The sequence below is a fragment of the Mauremys reevesii genome, linkage group 2 (assembly GCF_016161935.1).
Source record: "Mauremys reevesii isolate NIE-2019 linkage group 2, ASM1616193v1, whole genome shotgun sequence".
Lineage (NCBI taxonomy): Eukaryota > Metazoa > Chordata > Testudines > Geoemydidae > Mauremys > Mauremys reevesii.
In genome coordinates this window covers 94,827,027-94,846,697 of record NC_052624.1, presented here as the reverse complement: position 1 = coordinate 94,846,697, position 19,671 = coordinate 94,827,027, and the positions used below count along the sequence as shown (strand labels likewise).

At 41.2% G+C, this 19,671-nt stretch overlaps 1 protein-coding gene across 22 annotated transcripts in view; it reads right to left on the bottom strand.

Annotated features, from left to right (window-relative positions):
- Positions 1 to 19,671, bottom strand: part of HECW1 (HECT, C2 and WW domain containing E3 ubiquitin protein ligase 1) — a 451,523-nt gene that overhangs the window by 80,728 nt on the left and 351,124 nt on the right. For all 22 annotated transcript variants that reach the window (XM_039525998.1, XM_039525991.1, XM_039525994.1 and 19 more), the window contains 4 exons: positions 15,375 to 15,525; positions 8,197 to 8,327; positions 4,385 to 4,506; positions 1,045 to 1,230 (listed from right to left, as the gene is read on the bottom strand). In XM_039525998.1, the coding sequence (XP_039381932.1) occupies positions 1,045 to 1,230; positions 4,385 to 4,506; positions 8,197 to 8,327; positions 15,375 to 15,525 (590 nt within the window). The remainder of the gene's footprint in view (positions 1 to 1,044; positions 1,231 to 4,384; positions 4,507 to 8,196; positions 8,328 to 15,374; positions 15,526 to 19,671) is intronic.

Here is a 19,671-nt window from a genome sequence, read left to right as displayed (position 1 = left end):
AGTGTGGCCGCAAATCGACGGTATCGGCCTCCGAGTGGTATCCCACAGTGCACCATTGTGACCGCTCTGGAAAGCAATCTGAACTCGGATGCACTGGCCAGGTAGACAGGAAAAGCCCCGAGAACCTTTGAATTTCATTTCCTGTTTGCCCAGCGTGGAGCTCTGATCAGCACAGGTGGCGATGCAGTCCCAAATCCAAAAAGAGCTCCAGCATGGACCGTACAGGAGATACTGGATCTGATCACTGTATGGGGAGACAAATCTGTTCTATCAGAGCTCCGTTACAGAAGACGAAATGACAAAGCATTTGAAAAAATCTCCAGGCTTTTATAGACAGAGGCCACAGCACAGTGCTGTGTGACAAGCGTAACGGAAAGCCAAAGAATCAAATGGACGCTCATGGAGGGAGGGAGGGGGTACTGAGGACTCCAGCTATCCCACAGTCCCCGCAGTCTCTGAAAAGCATTTGCATTCTTGGCTGAGCTCCCAATCCAGGAAAAAAGGGCGCGAAATGATTGTCTGCCGTTGCTTTCACAGAGGAAGTATTGAGTGACGACATTTACCCAGAAGCACCCGCGACACTGTTTTTGCATTGGGATCTCAACCCAGAATTCCAATGGACGGGGGAGACTGCGGGAACTATGGGATAGCTATGGGATAGCTACCCACAGTGCAACGCTCCGGAAATCGACGCTAGCCTCGGTACATGGACGCACACTGCCGAATTAATGTGCTTAGTGTGGCTGCGTGCATTCGACTTTATACAATCTGTTTTACAAAACCGGTTTCTGTAAAATCGGAATAATCCCGTAGTGTAGACATACCCTTAGTCTCCTTGTGTGAGGACAGAAGATAGCTTAGAGAATGACATTTCCAGGGGCTAAACCTAAGACAAAGGTTTTTATTGTCAGGAATAATTCTGTGTGTTCACTGATATACAAATCAGATAGTCACAAATTTTAAGTTCACAAGAAACCCTTCACGATCATCTAGCCTCGTGTGAGGTTGGCAGGATGTGGAAATTCACCCAGTTGGCGCTCTCACCTTGCCCTGTTGATCTGTTTTAATCTCCCAGCCCCGTGGAAGTTCCAGTCGGGTGTCAGCAAACGTGTTGATAAAATTTACCAGGTCCCTGTTGTGCTGATAGCGCTCAAAATTCCGAGCATCTCTGCGGATCTTTAGAATCATGTGCTTCAAGCAGGTGCTATTGGTGAAGACTCGATAGGCACTCTAGGCATGAAAAACACAGGACAAGGAAATCAGTTCCAGTGTCTCAGAAATGAGTTTGGCTAGCAGATATGACACATATCTTAAGGCCTGCTACAAATCCCACTGAAATCCACAGCAATCTTTCCATCGATTTCAATGGGTTTGGATTAGGTTCTAAGTAAAGATGTAGAAATAACCAATTGCCACCTGGAAATTTGAAAATTCCGTACCTCTATGCACAGTAGTTAACAGTACCAAACTGCCAGATATACAAGTGCAAGTGTGCATATCTCTGGGGTCTCACATATCTGAAATACATGCAGTTGTGTTTATTTCACTGATCACACATTCAGAGAGATGTACTGTTTGTGTGAATGTAGACTATAATAGGGTTCAAAAAAGAACTAGATAAGTTCATGGAGGATAGGTCCATCAATGGCTACTAGCCAGGATGGGCAGGGATGGTGTTCCTAGCCTGTGTTTGCCAGCTGAGAATGGGCGACAGGGAATGGATCACTTGACGATTACTTGTTCTGTTCATTCTCTCTGGGGCACCTGGCATTGGCCACTGTCAGAAGACGGGATACTGGGCTAGATGGACCTTTGGTCTGACCCAGTATGGGCATTTTTATGTTCTTATGATACCATACAGATGTGAAAACATTCATGAAAATGTATTTGTGTCACCATTCAAGCAGACATGTTCAGTATAGATTATTTGTATCTCACAGAAACATGCACAGGCCCTGATCCTGCAGTTGGGTTTGTCTGTACATATCTCACTGCAGGATCAGGGCCCCAAATGGGTCATGTTCATCGGAGATGGCACAGGGACGTATAAATTACTCATGTAATGACAACTCTTTGTTTCACCCTGCAACTCTTCACTCCAGGGAGGATGCTCCGCAAGGGAGAGAAGGCAACGTTACCGTAACCTGCCCTCTTTTAGGGGCTTCATCAGGGAGGGCAGCATTAATTTCTGCTGGGGACTCCAGTGGAAGTTACTGAAGGAATATGCTGCCTTAGTACATTCTCAGGCTGCTTTGGCCATGCCACTCTCTGTCTATGCCACCCTCTTTTGGGGCCATACTGGCTCGCTGAAGGCCCCTCACTGACTCCAATATCATTACTTCAGATGTATGCAGATGTAAACAAGGGCAGAATTTGACCTAGTAACTTTGAATTTCATCCTTCTGTGCATTTCAATGCATTTTAAAATATTATTTATATTACAGCAGTGTCCAGAGGCCCAAAACAGGATAGGGGCCCCATTGCAAACACAGAGGTAGAAATGATCTCTGCCCTGAAGATGTTACAACCTAAGAAAGTTTTCTGAATGCAAAAATCTGAGGTCCTAGCATACTGCACAGCAGATGATATATCATGATCTGCTACAACTGAACATTTCAGTATCACTTAGCAACACTAGGGAAACCCAGAATTTCACATAGTTTTATCCCTTCGGGGACATAAAATATCTGTTAAACAAGAGTGTTTCCATTTTAGCTTTAACTGTTGGATAATATTTTCCAACTCAAATTTCACTGGTTTAATTAACACTTCTAAATTTTATTTGGAGTTTGTGGTTGAAATGGCCTTAAGCCTAAAGTTATGTGGTACACTATTTTTACACAAATGGAATTTGTATGACTGCCTTGACAGATGTGTTGACAGGCTATTCTGGCTCCAATATCAAAGACAGCTTTGTAAACAAAATGTAGGCGTTCCATGGCCTTAGTCACTTTTGTGACAAAGGAAGTTGGGACTCAGCTTCTTGTGAGCTGTTCCTTGTACCAACTAAGACCTGTTTCAAGACAGCTTATAAAATCTTTAAGTTCCTTTTGAGAGAAGACCCATCAGCACTAGTAATGGATTAGCCTCAAAAGGTTCAGAAATGATGTTTGGATGTTTATCCAAATATTATCCAAATCTCTTTGGGGTAGAAAACTGGAGTCGAAATCTCAGGAGGACAGGTTCTCCGAGGGAGATTTTGCAGACTTCCTGCTACTAGTTGGCCTGAAATTAAAGCTTTTTCGCTGCATGTCAGTTTTCATTCCCAGTTGCAAGCAGGAAGTGAAGTCCCGTTCCAACAATGGGAACGAAAAGTTATCTATAGTTTTCCGAACCTTCAAGAAGTTTGGTTTGGGTTTGAGGTAGGTTCAGTTCAGTTCCTATTTTATCCAAAAGAGCTGCATCATCCCTAGTCTGTAATTGCTCACTGAGTGCTAGGTTGTGCCCAGCTGCTTGAGTGTACAAATTGCAGAGGACACAAGAAGCCTTCCAGCTGCTGTGCAAGGTCATGAGAAGAGGGATCCAATAGAGGTGTCTGGACACCTTAAGCAGAAGGAGGCAGGGCTAGGATCCCAGCTCCCTGTGCACCAGGCAGTAAAACTGGCCAGACACATGGGGAGTACGCTGCACCTTCTGAAAGGGAACAAGTAGTGGGGGCAGGCCTGTGAGCTGCCAGGGAATTCCTCTCTGAGGCAGAATCCCCTCAAGAGTTCCCTTTGGGGTCGTTTAGGCATGCTACATCCCACCTGGTCCAGTTCACATAAAGGACAATCGAGTTCTGAGTCAGGGAATTAAGGACTGGGTATATCTACAGTGCAATGTAAACCCAGGGTTAGTAGAATTTCAGTTAACAGACCTTGGGTTTGTTAACCTAGGGCTTGAATATCTACACTCATTTGTAACCCCAGGTTAGGAATTGTTAAACTCTGGGTCCCAACATGGGGTTCCAGGATCTTCACTGCATTATGCGGGCCTGAGTTCAACCACTCATATTCCATACTTCATAGCACCCTCTGGAAGTGTGGCCATTCTATCCCTTTGTTCATGGTGCAGTGTAGGAAAACTTGACTGTTCACCAAACTTGACTGTCCAGAGGACAAAGAAAGTTGACCCATGGGATTGTGGAATACTTTGGGTGGATTCCCAGAGAATGGGTCTAATGGGGCTGCGTCTACACTGCAAAGCAATAGGACTTGAACCCTGGGGTCCTGGCTTGACTCAGGCTTCACCCTCCACCCCTTGGGGTTAGGATGGAGCCTGAGTTTTAACCCTGGGCTTACATTGCAGTGTAGACATACCCACTGTGCACTCTTAGAAGAGGTCCAGAGCTCTTCCTTTTGACCCAAAAGGCAGGAGTGAGAGATGGTGAGATACTGGCACTTACATAGTTTGCGTGCAGCACAGTGAAGAACTCGGGGTTGGTGATGAACTTTACAGCTGGAGACTGTAGCAGCAAGGTGATTTTTTGAGAATTCACTGGAGAAAGGGACCCTTCTCTCCTAATTTCTGAAAATAAAAGTAAAACAATTGACTAGTACACATAACAGAAAATACAACACAAATAGTGTCATTCTTATCTCCTCTGTCAGTACCAGCAAAGCCCACCCTACCACTCCACCATATTGTGCGACTTCTTTTTAATCTTAAAGTGAGGCTGTGGTCATCCAAGTGACTGTGTAAAAATGGCATCCACTCTCTTTGTGTCTTTGAGTCAGATCTGCTCACGTGAATGACAAAAGTTTTCCCTGTGGTTAGCACTGCAGGGCAAATACAGCTACAGGAATGAGAGCTGAATGATTTTCACATTGTATGTTATAAATTCGGGGCCACATCCTTAGCTGGTATAAACCGGCATAGCTCCATTTACTTCAATAAATCAATGTAACCCCACTAGCTTACACCAGCTGAAGATCTGGTCCAATACTGTTAGCTAAGTTCTGATTGTAGAATCTTTCTTACTGTTGATGAATGTAGAGTGGGAAGAACACACAGGAGGTTTGGGGCTCTAGGCTCAGTTTGCAGCACTGATGCTTTTAAACCAAAATCAGTTTTTGACCTACAATCTGAACAAATCTGATGTGAAAGTCATCAAGAGAATGAATACAGAACTACATAATATAATGTTGACAGTCACTTTTCTATCTATAATTACACCTTATCATTCTGTCCACTTAAGACTGTGAAAAAAGACTTTGTAATATAGCTCTCCTGACTCCAATGGTGTTAAACTGATTTATTTCACCTGAGGATATGACAGTGCACCTTTATTTGTGGATATTCACACATCCTTGTGGCTTTCCCTTTAAATTAAAAAGTTGGTACCAAATGCTACATTTTTTTCCTCTCTCCACAGCCAAACAATATATATAGCAAAGACACATTAAAAAGGCACATGCCACAGTTGATGGTTCTTTTTTATTTTAAAAAAAGGAAAGAAAAGGCATATTAAATCAAATCCAACCACCATTTATGTGAATGATTCCTGGCAGCATTATTATTAATTTAATATTTTATTATGCAAGTAACCTCTGAATTTATTATATGGAGATATACCTATCTCATGGAACTAGAAGGGACCTTGAAAGGTCATTGAGTCCAGTCCCCTGCCTTCAGAGCAGAACCAAGTATTGTCCCTAACAGATTTTTGCTCCACATCCCTAAATGGACCCCTCAAAGATTGAACTCACATTGCAGGCCAATGTGCAAACCACTGAGCTATCCCTCCCCTCATAGTAACACTGTATGTATGTAACAGTAATATTGTATGTCTACTGTAAATACGTATCCAACTTAATATTACAAGTAATATAAGTAGTAACAGAACACAAATCATATACCGTTTCCACCTCAATTAACTATTAGCAGGTGGGATCAGGTATGATTCTCTATACAGAAGGAATTCAGTTAAACTGAATCATAAAAATTGCAATACAAATGAGTGCAAAAGTGGTTATATATCATGTGAAGTACGTTTGGTTATGACTTATAGTGATTTTAAAGGAAAAAGAAATAAAGATTCAGGCTAATAATAGACAAAACTAAATATTTAACAAAGCTTTTTTAAAAAAGCATAGATTAAATGTTCACTCTGAATAGGCTTTCCTCTTCCAAGAGACATAAACAGAATTGAACCACAGGCCATGCAGGCTATTTCCTGCTAATAAAGACTAGCCAGTAATGGCATGCAAACACAGGAGAAGGAGGAAAAGAGGTGACAGATGTAATAATAGACATAATCATGTGGCAACCCTGCCATAGGTGTGAATTTTCAGAAGGGCTGAGTATTGACTGCCCGTGTTGCAGGCACAAGTTTAACTAACTAAATACACACTCATTTTTTTGTGTCCACAAAGTGAAATGCAGGTGCAAGTCTGAGTGCTTGTGTTTCCCGCCAGGTGACTTGCACCTGCAATCAAGCATTTAGCAATGCAAGCACTTAGCTTTTCATTTGTTCAACTGCAGGTGCAAAAATGTGGATGAACATTTTATGGGCACAAGATATGTGTGCAGAAGGGAGGGCTGGCCCTTTCCAATTTGGCCCATAATATCAAAATTACTGTGACCCAGGAAGTCCCTCACTGCCAACTGGAAGTGGGCACACAGTACAATAATTCTCATCACACCTGACATACTCATTGCCCCAACTTGTTATCATAATCTGTATCTAAAAGGTGTCGTGTAAGATATCATATGCAAAATAGTAACATGCCGGTCATTAATATTATTGTGTGTTGTCTGTGTGGGTGTGGGTGATGTATAAAGAGTTATAGATGTGTGCTTGAAATGTGTTCCTAAATGTAAGTGGCAGACAGTGCCTAAACCCAGCCTGTTATAGACAAAGGAATGTTGTTTCTCCGGCTTGACTATATCTCCAATGTAAATTGAGCAAGGTGTGACCAGAGACACTGAAAAGGACATTTACATGAAAGGTAAACAAATCCATTAGCTGAGCAAGTAGGAGGAGATAACCCCTTAATCTCCATGGAGGATGGATCCCCAGGAAACCTTTCTGCTTCTTGAAACAGAATCAAAGAACGTTGGGAAGATATAAGCAATAAGCTATCACTGGATGGACGCAAGGGATCAGAGCTATTGTAATCTGAGAAAGTTTACTAATGGGGGGGGTTGAAGTCTCTGAGAAGTCACTATAGATAAGAAATCTGCTTAGACCAAGCTTGTATGCAGTGCAGTTGTAGCCATGTCAGTCCAAGGATATTCAAGACACAAGGTGGGTGAGATAGTATCTTTTATTGTACCAACTTCTGTTGGTGAGAGAGACAAGCTTTTGAGAACTCTGTGTGGCTCAAAAGCTTGTCTCTCTCACCAACAGAAGCTGGTCCAATAAGCGATACTATCTCACCCACCTTGTCTAGACCAAGACTGTAACTTGCTAGAATTAAGTTTTAGTCACTAGAAGGCATGTTTTGTTTGTAATCTTTCCTATCTCTTTAATTCTTACTTGAGACCATTTAAATCTATCTTCTTTCTTAATAAACTTATTCTTAACTTATTACAGAACCGTATCGGTGCAGTGGATTAATATGGGTCCTCAGTCAAACCAGATAGCAAGTGTGAAAAATCGGGATGTGGGGGGGTAATAAGCACCAATATAAGACAAAGCCCTGAATATCGGGACATCTGGTCACCCTATTTTGGGGAGACAAGGGGCTGTTGGTGACTACCTGCGAAGAGTAACCAGGCTGGTGGGAACCAGGGTGGGAGAATTGTGCTGTAAGCAGACTACTTGTGTCAGGGCTCTGAGCCAAACCTGCATAGCACAGATGCCCCCAAGGTTACAGGACAGGCAGTGACACAACCCCTGGCTGATCTGGGTGAACCCCCATAGTGTCACAATCACACTATCACCGAAATGAAACAGTGTAGCTACCGTAACTGCAAGCTTGAGAAAATAGGCACTTTCTCCATTTTCATGTATAATACCTGGACATTCAAACCCAATCTATTGTAAAAACACTTTGACTATGTAAGGACTCATTAAAAGAGTCCCCTAACACTTGCTTATTTCCTTCTGAGGGTCTATTCATGCTCTATACTCTCTTTCCTTTCACTTAGCCATTTCTGCCATAAAGTACTGAAGCCTGAGTCTTCATCAGGGCACCGTAGTGTGTCCAGCTTCTTTCCCAGAATGGAATGACATCTGATGCCACATGCTGTTAATAGCTTCCTCTCCCATACCTGAGTTTGGCTGGGAAAAGTCTGCCTCAGAGTCACTTCCTCCTCCAATGGAGAGCCTCTCGGCTCTGTTGTTCACACCAGCATCTTCCTCTGGCCTCTCTGTTGCAATAGTCCGCTGAATATTTTGATACCTGCATATTTTACATGAAAGAAAAAAGGTGTTTTAGCTATACGTTTTGGTGGAATAACGGTACAAAGCATTTTGCTGCTCACTAAAATGCCTATCTCTTTCTTAATGAGAGTTGGAAAAATCAAAACTTTTGAACAATTAAAATGTTGCTAAAAGCGGCATGTACTTTTAAAGCACCAATGGGCCTGAGTCTTCCCTGTCTTGCACCTGTGCAAATCACCCACATATAGTCACTGATCCCTGTGGAATAAGGTGAAAGGCAGGGAAGAATCAAGTCCTAATTTGTCATTGGTTAACATAATGAATCACATAGGGCTTGATCCTCTGAGGTGCTGAGTGTCCTCAACTCCCAACAATTGCAATGGGAGCATGCTTAATATGTTCAACACTTCACAGCCTTGGCTCCATAACCATTATTCATTTTTTTTTTACTAATCATTATTATTCATCATGTTTGTTGTGGTAGTGCCTAGGGACCAGCCGAGAACAGGCTCGTTGTTCTAGGCACTGCACAAACACAGAACAATGGACAATCCCTGCCCTGAAGAGCTGACAATCTAATGGATAAAACAGACACAGGGTAGAGGAAAGTGGTGTAACACACAAGTGGAGTGAACAACATAAGGGCAGGACGTGTCATGTTAGTTCCATGCTTTTTTGTGTGTGTATATGGATTGATTTTTGTGTGTGTATATGGATTGGTGATGATAAGCTAAGTGGAAAGCTGACGGGAAAGGGTTGAAGGGGACAGAGCAGTGTTTAATTTGTGCCAGGGCTTGCCAGGGCTGAGCCCCGGCACCTCTAGGCTTGGCAGTTCAGAGCCCCAGCACTTCTGGGCTTGCTGCATCAGTCATGAATGTAAACAACTTGCTTGAGCCCTGGTACCTCTTTCATTACAAATTAAGCGCTGGGACAGAGCCAGTGAGAACACGGAGGGAAACAAGGAGGACGAAGAAGAGGCAGGTGTGGAGTGAAGCTTTTAAAACTTTTTTTTCTGTTAAGGCAATTTCATGTTGATTGACTTCAATGAGACTCCTCTTGGGCTTAAAGTTAAGCAAGGTGCTAAATACTTTGCTGGATCAGGGCCACAGTGTTCATGACGTTGAAGGTTTGAGTCCCATAAAGGATGTTCTCTTTTATGTGTTTATTATGTTTAAAATATGCAGTATACAGTACTAATTCTATGTATTGTAAAAGAGAGAGAAATAATGTGGGAAGTCAATCCTGCTGTAGCCATACGGGTGACTCATTCATTGAACACTTGACAGACTAGGGGTGAGAGAACCTCCATAGCTTCTAACCTTTATGTTCATGACCAGGCCCCAGCCTGGGATTCTGATAATGTATGACAAGAATGTGACAAATTTTAAAAATTATTTAATGAAAAATATTTTTAAAAATAATAGCTATCTATCTTGTTAATAATTTTAATGAGCTTCTGCCCCACCCTGATATTTTAAAACCTTTTTTGTTGTCTCATTTTCATTAACTCTCAGCATTCATAATGGGCCAGATCCCCACCTGGCATAAATCCATGTAGCTTCATTGATTATATCTGATCTTTGGCCCAAGTTTCTTTGTCTCTCTTTTTCCTGGTTTCTGGTCTTCTTTCTTTCATCTGTGTGACTCCAGACTTATGAAGAGTATCCCTCCATTTTTCTCTTTTTTTAAAAAAAATATGTATTTATGCCAAGTTAGATTTTGGCCTGAACTCCAACGGTTATATCTCAAAGTGCCATGACATCTCTGAAGACGAGTAGTCTGGAGCTTGATTTTACATCCCATTCAAAAGACAGCATCTCCAGTAGCATACTAACTCTCAACAGGTTACTGGAGTTTAGGCTAAATTATGGAAAATGGGTGAAAATTTAATGGATTTATACTTGACTAACACAGTAGTTTTCATTTTCCTCAGTATTCCAAGTTTTCCTTTAATGTAGCTTTTAGTAGCTCAATAAATAACATATTTAGAATTGGTTAAAAAAGCAAGAGAATTGAGGATTTTTGTTTTTAGATAAACATACACCTTAGAAGCAAATTATTATAGTAGATTTCACAACTACATTAATTTACCTCTACTTTTTCCCCCTTTATTTTATAACAAGCTTTAAAAATTTTTATTCACTTGACTGTAGGCTAATTGAGTAAACTTTCCACTCCAATATTGCAGGAGTTTTACAACACCCTTGTGCAACAGCAGAGCAGAAAAAAGTAGTTAATATAGTCAAAAGTTTTATATATATGGTAACTGTAGCTTCAATTTAATTAGATGTTAGAAAATCCCCTGCTGGCAAACTTTACACAGTAATGCTAGCTGTATGCCAAAAACAGGCTACTTTTTTTTTTGTCTAGATACTGTAAAATTGTCTTATATAAATACCAGAAAATACCAATGTGATTGTAAAAAAAACTTTGAAAGGGCAAAAGTTATGGGAATGTATTTGAAAATCACAGTCCTTTTTCAAAGTGATTTGTCAAAGAAATAATGGTTTAGAAAAACCACACTAGAGGCTGTTTTTACTGTACTATTATTATTTATTGTGTCATTTTTTATTATTATTATTCATGTAAAGACAAGTCTAGTTACACAAATGCTGCACAGTTTTACCAGATCACAGTGGATAGTTAACCATGTCATGTAATTTGAACAGCGCTGGCTGTTAACTGCTTCAGTAACTCGAGGAAAGGCAAGAAGTGCTGTAGTAAAGGAGGAAGACTCTTCTAACAAAAAAAAAACAGTAGTGTTTGGATCTTATCCAGACTGTAGGTCCCAATCCTGCGTTCCCCATATAGTCAAAATGTCCATTAAAGTCATTGGGGATCTCTGAGTATTCACAGAATGAAGGATTAGGCCCTTGGAACAGAATACTCTCAGTCATTCCTTTTTAAAACTAGATTTCCAGTACTTTATGGTTTTGGCAGGAATGAAAATAGCAAGCTTTCCTAGTGATATTTTGGCATTTCCACTCCTTCTCCCAGATGAATCTAGGAAGTGGGAAGGTGAACAGATTTGTGTGAAAAGAAAGTAGACTGAGCTTTTTTTCAAACCTCAAAAGGTTTTGGGTTCCATTTTGTTTGAATTTGGGGCACAAATTCAGGCTGATTTTAATTATATCATCCAAGCTCTTTGTAAACAGTTGCCTCACCTAGAAATGATTTTCAAGCAGAGTTAACGAAAACCGTTCCAGGTAATGAGGTTTGACCTACAAAAACAAAACTTCTTTAAAATGGTTGTTGAAAATACTATTCAAGCCTAAGTAGTGGTTTTCAACAACAGCTTAAGAAAAGGTTTTTCTCACAGACTGGTAATCCAAGTTACCTGAATTTTTTTGAATGAGCTAATCTTGAAACCTGCTTCAGGACAGATAATTTCTCTATTTCACCCGGCCATAAAATATTAGAATTGCTTCCCACTTGTGAAATACACAGGTTGGTGAAGTTTGTTGCAATGGCCAATATGTATCCCTTTTGCTAGAATTTTTGGAAATATCCATGGCTACACATATACAAGCATTGGCATGACAAGAGAAGCCTCTTAAAGACTTGGTGGTCTATTCAGCATTTTTACTTAATGGAGCTCTTTTACAGCAGAGATTAAAGAATTACCAGATGGCTTTTTTTGTGCTAAGAAACCATGGGATTCCACAATTACTCAGTTGTAATGTGCTTAGTCGCCATTGGGAATCAAGTGAGGAGAAATACGCTACTAATGAAAATTCCCTCCGCTTCTCACTCTATATCCTGAATGTACAAATGCTAAAAAATACCCATATACAGATGAGCAACAAAGGTATTATTGGCCTAATTACAGTGTACTAAATCGTTAATGATCAAATCCTAAACCAAACATGGGTGTCAAAAAAGGAATCAAACTATATGAAAACATGGAAAACTAAAATGTAAACCAAGGATGTCACTTCTGTGGTTCTCAACCAGGGGAACATGTACCTCAGGGGTATGTAGAGGTCTTCCAAGGAGTACATCACTTCATCTAGATATTTGCCTAGTTTTACAACAGGCTACTTAAAAAGCACTAGTGAAGTCAGTACAAACTAAAATATCATACAATGACTTGTTTATGCTGCTCTATATCCTATACACTGAAATGTAAGTACTATATTTTCCAATTGATTTATTTTATAATTATATGGTAAAAAATGAGAAAGCAAGCAACTGTTCAGTAATAGTGTGCTGTGACACTTTTGTATTTTTATGTTTGGTTTTGTAAGCAAATAGTTATTAAGTGAGGTGTAACTTGGGGGAACACAAGACAAATCAGACTCCTGAAAGGGGTGTAGTGGTCTGGAAAGGCTGAGAGCCACTGACTTAGGCTATGTCTACACTAGCACTTATATTGGCAAAACTTTTGTCATTCAGGGGTGTGAAAAAACATTAGTTTTGCCGGCATAAGCATTCATGTGCAAGACGCTCTCCCACTGCCATAGCTACTGCCACTCATTGAGCTGGTTTTATTATGTCGACGGGAGAGCTCTCTCCCTTCGACATAACATGGTTACACAAGTGCTCTTACAGAGGCACAGCTGCATCGGTACAGCTGTGCTACTGTAAGCTTATAAGCATAGATATGGCCTAAGGGTATTGCCAGTTAACCTGAGCTAGCTAACACAATTGTCATTTCTAGTTTAGACACTCACCAATGTTTGTTCCTGGTTGTTTGTGGCTCACCCAAGAGAGTTCAACCTCATGGAACAAATGGTGACTGTCTACAATAAATATACAATAGTATTCATTAGCTCAGCTTACTTGGTATTCAATTAACTCAAGTTACAGCACAACAAAAAACTATAATTTGCACGAGCCCTTGATGGCTTCAGACAACATCTATCCAATTCACTGCAAGGGGTTTCTAGAAACGCCTGTCTTTTCTTTATAAATTAATACGCTAGCTTGGCACCTTCTAAGGAAAATTATAATTAAAACAAACTACTGCAAGTTCTTACCACTATAAACAAAATTACACTATGGTAGTCAAATGCCCACTCTGTGCCCAGCATGCTAGGTTTGGAGAGAAGAGGAGGACAATTCCTCATGGATCTGTTTGTGGTTATGACCTATTTTGCACCACAGACATTTTCAGAAAGCTGGTTAGCCCTTAGGAAAACTCCCTGATGGCTGTCATCAGCGATCATTTTCTCCCTACAAAGGATCTAAGTAACTCCCATCTTATTTTCCTGCCATGGAAAGAAGGACCGTTCAAGCACTCTCTCTGTCTCCTAGCTTGGCGCTCTGATGATCCCCAAATGATGTTTTTAAAGTACTAGAAAAACCCAAACCAACCTTCATGCCATTTTAAAGCCTATAATCAGGGGATAACAATTTCAGTCTTGCTTATTTAAATAAGAAACTATATCATTACAGTAAGCAGGAGCAGAGGATGAGAAAATGTTTTCTGAGGTAATAGTGGAAGATTATTGCCTAGCTATATATTTCTTTTACTCTTCTTCCCTCCGTTCATTCTGAAATACAAGGAAACAAAGGAAACTGTAACAAATCTTTCTTTGTGTAGAGTAGTAGTTGAATAGACATTGCTATCAGTGATAAAGCTGCCTCATTTGGAGGGAGACTCCCTCTCTCGGGATTCATTTTAAGGAAGTGTTTCTAGTTGCCTCCAGCTGTGCAAAGGGTTTTGAAATGTCTTTCAGTGGGATACTCATTAGCACTTCACTATTTAAAACAAATATCTCATACATGCTGTGTCACAGCTTGTCAGCCTTGCTGATGTCAACAGCTACATGTTGGTGCTTCCCAACCCATGGACCTTGGGAAGGAACCACTAGAGTGCTATAGTGGGGAGATGATAATTCCAACTGCATGAGCATCCATAACATTCAGCCTGCAGCACTGGTGGAGAAAAATTGCAAAGGGAGGCTCTCAGCAACTAGAGCTGTTGCTTTCCTGACCTCATCTCTGAATAGCTGCCATAAGACTGAAGTAGGTGTATAGGTGTAGCAGCTGGAGGAGCACAGTGGAGGTCTGGAAGCTGAAGCATCTCAAAGCAGTGGGTCTGAAGCCTGAACTCAGAGCTTGATTGCTTGACTTCTCTTCATATTCTCACCCAGACCATCTGTCCTCTGCTCTCATAGGTAACACAGAAGTTCTGAAGAATCCTGCCTCCCCACCCCTACCTGCACTGATCCTTCTCATAAGTGGTGAGAGGAAAAGTGAAGGGAAGCCATGATTGGACCAACTTCTGCTGGGGGAAGGGACAAGCTTTTGCACTTCACAGAGCTCCTCTTCTTCTTCAGGTGTGGAGAAGGAAACTAGAGTGCCCAAGCGAAATATAAGGTGGGACTGATTGTTAAGCATAAGGGGTTCATACATATTGTAGGAGACCACTTAAAATGAAGTAGGCAATTAAAACTTCAGCAGCCGTAGGACAAAGGAGTGTTAGTAGGCAGCAGGGTGTGTTATAAGTTGTTGTAATGGGCCATAAAACTAATGTCTCTGTTAAATCCATGGTTTTTAGTGTCCAGCAGAGTTATGTATTTAAGTTCCCAGGCTTGTCTTTTGAAGGTGTTGTAGAGGTTTCCTTTGAGGATGAGGACTGAGCACATGTCACTCTTTGCGCAATGCACTATGTTCACTTTGTATCTCTAGACTGTAATCTGTTTGGTCAGACACTTTGCTATTTTTAAACACCACTTCCTGTTGTAAAGTACCATATAGACTTATGGAACTACATACAAAAATACTAATTAAAAAGTACAGTGTTTTATAATTGTAAAGCCAGCCTGAAAGTAGCACTGAAAACTGTTTCCATTTATTTTGGGCTCCCAAATTGCCAGTGCTAAAAATGTCACCTTTTTTAAAGCAAGATGGTTATCATCCACCAGCAGTAGGTTCTGACCTGCTATATGTTATTCAACATTGTACCTTCAAATATATCTCATAGCTTATTTATGTTGAAAGTTTTAGTTATTTCAGGAACATTTCAGATGCTGGTTTGGAATAACATGAGTACCATTTCTCATAACTAGAACATTTTCTTAGTGGTGGTGTTTGGGAATTTCAGTCCAGAATTACTCACCGCCGATTGAGCTGCTCCATTTGTTGGATTGAACCAGATCTGCGTATTCCATCTGGAGTGGCTGCTGCTGTGGGGCGCTGCCATGTTGTGGTTCGATTCACATGATCCACATAAAATACCCTTCCATGGCTGTCTATCCGAGCTTCCCAGTCTAGTATTAAAAAAGAAAGGAAAGGAGGAAGCCGTCAGTTTGAGAAATTTCAGAAAGCCTAGATGCTCATGAGATACATGTTTATATACATACACGTGAACATCAGAGCTGGCATATTGGGTCAGACCAATGGTCCATCTTACCTAGTATCCTGTCTCCAACAGTGGTCACTACCAGAGCTTCAGGGGAGAACAGACCAATTATGGAGTGATCTACCCTGTCTTCCACTCCCAGATTATGATACTCAGAAGTGTAGGGTTGCCCGAGCATAGGGTAGCATCCCTGACTATCTTGGCTAGACTAATAGCCATTGAAAGATGTATTCTCCATCCGATTCTTTTCTGAACCCATTTATACATTTGGCCATCACAACATCCCATGGCAATAAGCTCCACGGGTTTGTTGTATATATGTATGTGTAGTATACACACATACATAAATATTCCTTCACACAGAGCCTACAGTCACCCTATAAAATTCACTGCCATAGGCCATCAATAATGAGTGAGACACAGTGAGTGTATTTTTAAAAAGGGCTGGATAATTCTATAACCATTAATACCTATTATAGTTCTGCTTCTTGAGGTGAGTAATCAAATTACATGCTTTAGAGCATAAAGCATATGCTTTAGAGCATAAACATTTCCCCATGTAACTCTCACATACAGCATTGCCCAACTGGCCATTGTGGATGGGAAAACCATAAGGAATTGGCCACTGGTAGCCAGGATGCTAGGCTTGGTGGACCAGTAATTTAATCTGGTGTGGCAAGTCCTATGTTCACTTTTTTGTTATTAAACTTGATACGGTGGGGTTTTTTTAAGCTTTCAGAAGGATAATACAGAGCAGCTTAAGGCCGTCTACCTAAAACTTGTCACAGACTGGTTGGACATATTCTCAGAAATATATGCATATTTTTTAATTTTTTAAATCTATCACTCTGATAAGGACCAGATAGCTGAGGAAATTGGTAACAAGATATTGAACCTTCCACCCTCACGTCTCTTGTTGAAATTAGGTCCAAGTTGGCCAGGAGTGTAACCAAAAACCCCTACCCATCTGATGGCTGCTTGTTGGCTTGCATGAAATACATTGGCAGTTAAAAGCATCAAGATCACTGGTAAAGGTGTTAGGAGTAAGAGGGAATGTAAGAAGTGAATGAGCTAATCAAATTGTACATAAAAAACCTTAGAATTTCTTGAGTGAAGTTGCACAAATTTGATCTGCTAACTACATTATTGCTACACGAAGATCCATCAGCTGATGACCTAACAACTATACAGTGATATATATTCCCCTCCTCCCCCAGAGCACATCTGTACCCCAAGAGTGGTAAAGTCCACTTTTTTTCCCCTTTGGCTCTGTGTTCCACCTTAGGACCAGGGGTTCTTGGTTCTTTGTGAACCTTCCCTCATACCCTCCAAGAGCAACAGAGAGCTGTCTTTCCTCCTACTGCATCTGGAATCCAGCTCCCTGCAACCAGCTACCTTCTCCCAAACATCAATCAGTAAGGAGACAGACAGTGCTGGCCAGAGCTAAGGTGACATGCCTTATCATAACGTTATTAAAAATACCTTCTTTATCCATGTGGGTGCGTGAGTGGGAGTATGGGCAAACGCTAACCAGCACCCAACACTCCAGATTGGAGCAACGAGATAACAATCTGAACAAAATCATGACTCAATGTATAATCCGTGAACCCTAGGCAATTGTGTGCCCTCCACTGAAACCAGCCTATAGGGATTCTTGAAGGACCTTGGTCAGTCAGGGCTTGTTGAGGAACCCTGAATTTCCAGATAACAGTTGACATCTCCTCGAGACATATCAGTTCACACTTTGTACTCTTGCTAACGCCAACCACACATACATTCACACGTCAGCAAAAACAACGTCACACAGAATGCATTAAGGCAGGTGCTACCCACAAACCCAACTGAATGTCACACTGCTTGAAGAAAGTATGTTGCAATGTGTCTGTAGTCATACACGTGGTAATCCAGCCTCTGAGCAGAAAGCATCTAGTCAAACCTAGCAGCAGCTGGATGTGTCCAGTGCTTGAGGTCACAGTGGAAACATCAGGTCAGGATAAAGGAGACATAGTGAAAATTCAGGGAGAGTGTATGAGAATATCTGCTGAGCATGTTTGTTTTATAGGCCCTGGGTCAGAGCATTGTGCTATAGCATCTGGCCCGGGAGAGTTGTGTGTGCTGATGTGACTATTCCTTGCCAACATATAAACAAAACTCACTGTTGGCTGATGTGCATTTATTTCCCTCCCACACAGCACTACCATCACACAGGGGAGTAAGTAATTCAAAGGGCATACAACACAGAATTTGTGATAAGATGAATGGATGGCTGCACAGATAAATGCATAGACTGACAGATGGACAGAGGCCGTGATTTTGAGCTCCGTTCCAGACCCTTTATGTTGCTCCAGTGATGTAAAGGGTCCAAAAACCGGCCAGATCACTGCATGTGGGAATTACCCCTTAGCAGAGGGTTTCTCTGGGCAGTGTAGGGCTGACAATATGGCCCTACACCAGCCCCCTTATAACTTCAGAGCAGGGACACACCAGGAGATAGCCTGGGATCAGGAGAAGGTGAGGCCACTGTGCTCTTCACTCCAATTATCCTGGACTGCCGGATGGTCCCTTTGGGACCACTGCAGCCCATATGTACATTACAGCAGCCTCTGAGGCTGCTCTTACTTACACCATGAGCCACACCTGTACTTGGCAGACCTGCAACCCCAGAGGGACAAAGCTACCTTTCTCCTCTTTACATCCCTGTCTATGGTACATCTTCTAAATGGTGCAGCTCGGCGTTAGGACCCAAATGTTTTTCTTGGCTTCAGTAGGGTAGGGTTTCCACCAGTAAAAACAACTAACCATTGGATATATCCATTACCACTGGCACTGCACCATACAAACTCTGCAACCTGATGCATGCTTTAAAATCTTACATCCACCATGAAGAGTTTACTACAGACACGAAAAATCATGTTAAAATCTAAATAATTCTATCCCACACCCCAAAATAAACATAGTCAAAGAAAAATTCCTCATCAGGACTAACAGAATAAACTAAATTCTGAAGTCATATTATTTTGGGGCTATGATCAAGCAAGACTGACTGCAAGGGGAAAACCATCTCACTTTTCGAATCTACATGTCTCTCAAAAGCCTTTAACTGATTTTCCTGAAACCTCACAAAATATTCTACCATGAGCTAAAATCTGGCATGTGATATTTCAGGGACATGGATTTGGATATGGGAATGTTAAGATTCAGTCAGTATTGTCCTTGTAATGATGGGGAATTATCTTCAACCATAACCACGGACAGACTCTAGTGTCTCTTCATTTTAGAAGCTCTAAGCATTGTTCACTGTAAACCTGATATAAAAGGAATAATCTCTCTCCATGGGTGTGGTTTGGGAAGAGTACGAGGGGGCATTGCCCTCCCCTAACTTGCAGACCTTAGGCAGGCGTAGAATTCCCCCCCCCCCGCGTGCCCCATTGGCCTGGCTGGAGCTGTCCCCTCATTTGTGCTCTCTCTCTCTCTTATTTAAGAGTGATTTAGTTGTGATAAGCAAGTGAAAAGGGTCTTTCCACAACACCGGAAAAAGAAAAATCTTTAGATCAGACCTCAGTTTGTACTTCTCATGGGCTTTAAAAATGTCATAGACAGTCTGGGAATTGCATAGATTTCAACTGAGGAATTATTTAATTCAATTTCTTCAGCAAAAATTCACATGGCACTGCACACTGAAGAGGGATATATTCAGGGACAATATACTTTACATGTATTACAAGTAGGATATAGTGTAGATATCAAAGTAATGGGTGCATTAATATTAAATAAATATGACTCTACTATCAGATGATTGTACTTTTGCTTTTGTGTAGATTAAACTCCATCATAATTGCCTTCATTAGGAGCAATGCTGAAAATACTTACCTTTTGAGGCTGGTGTTAAAAGGGAGGTAGACTGTATTAAGCAAGCCATAGGGCTGAACTTGAATGTCTTTGATCATGGATTAGGGTAAGTTTCGTTTGCATGGCTGCTGTCAGTGTCTTATTAATAGGTAGCGTAGCTAGAAATTTCTCCCCTTCACAAAGTGGTGAGGAAGAGAAATATTTA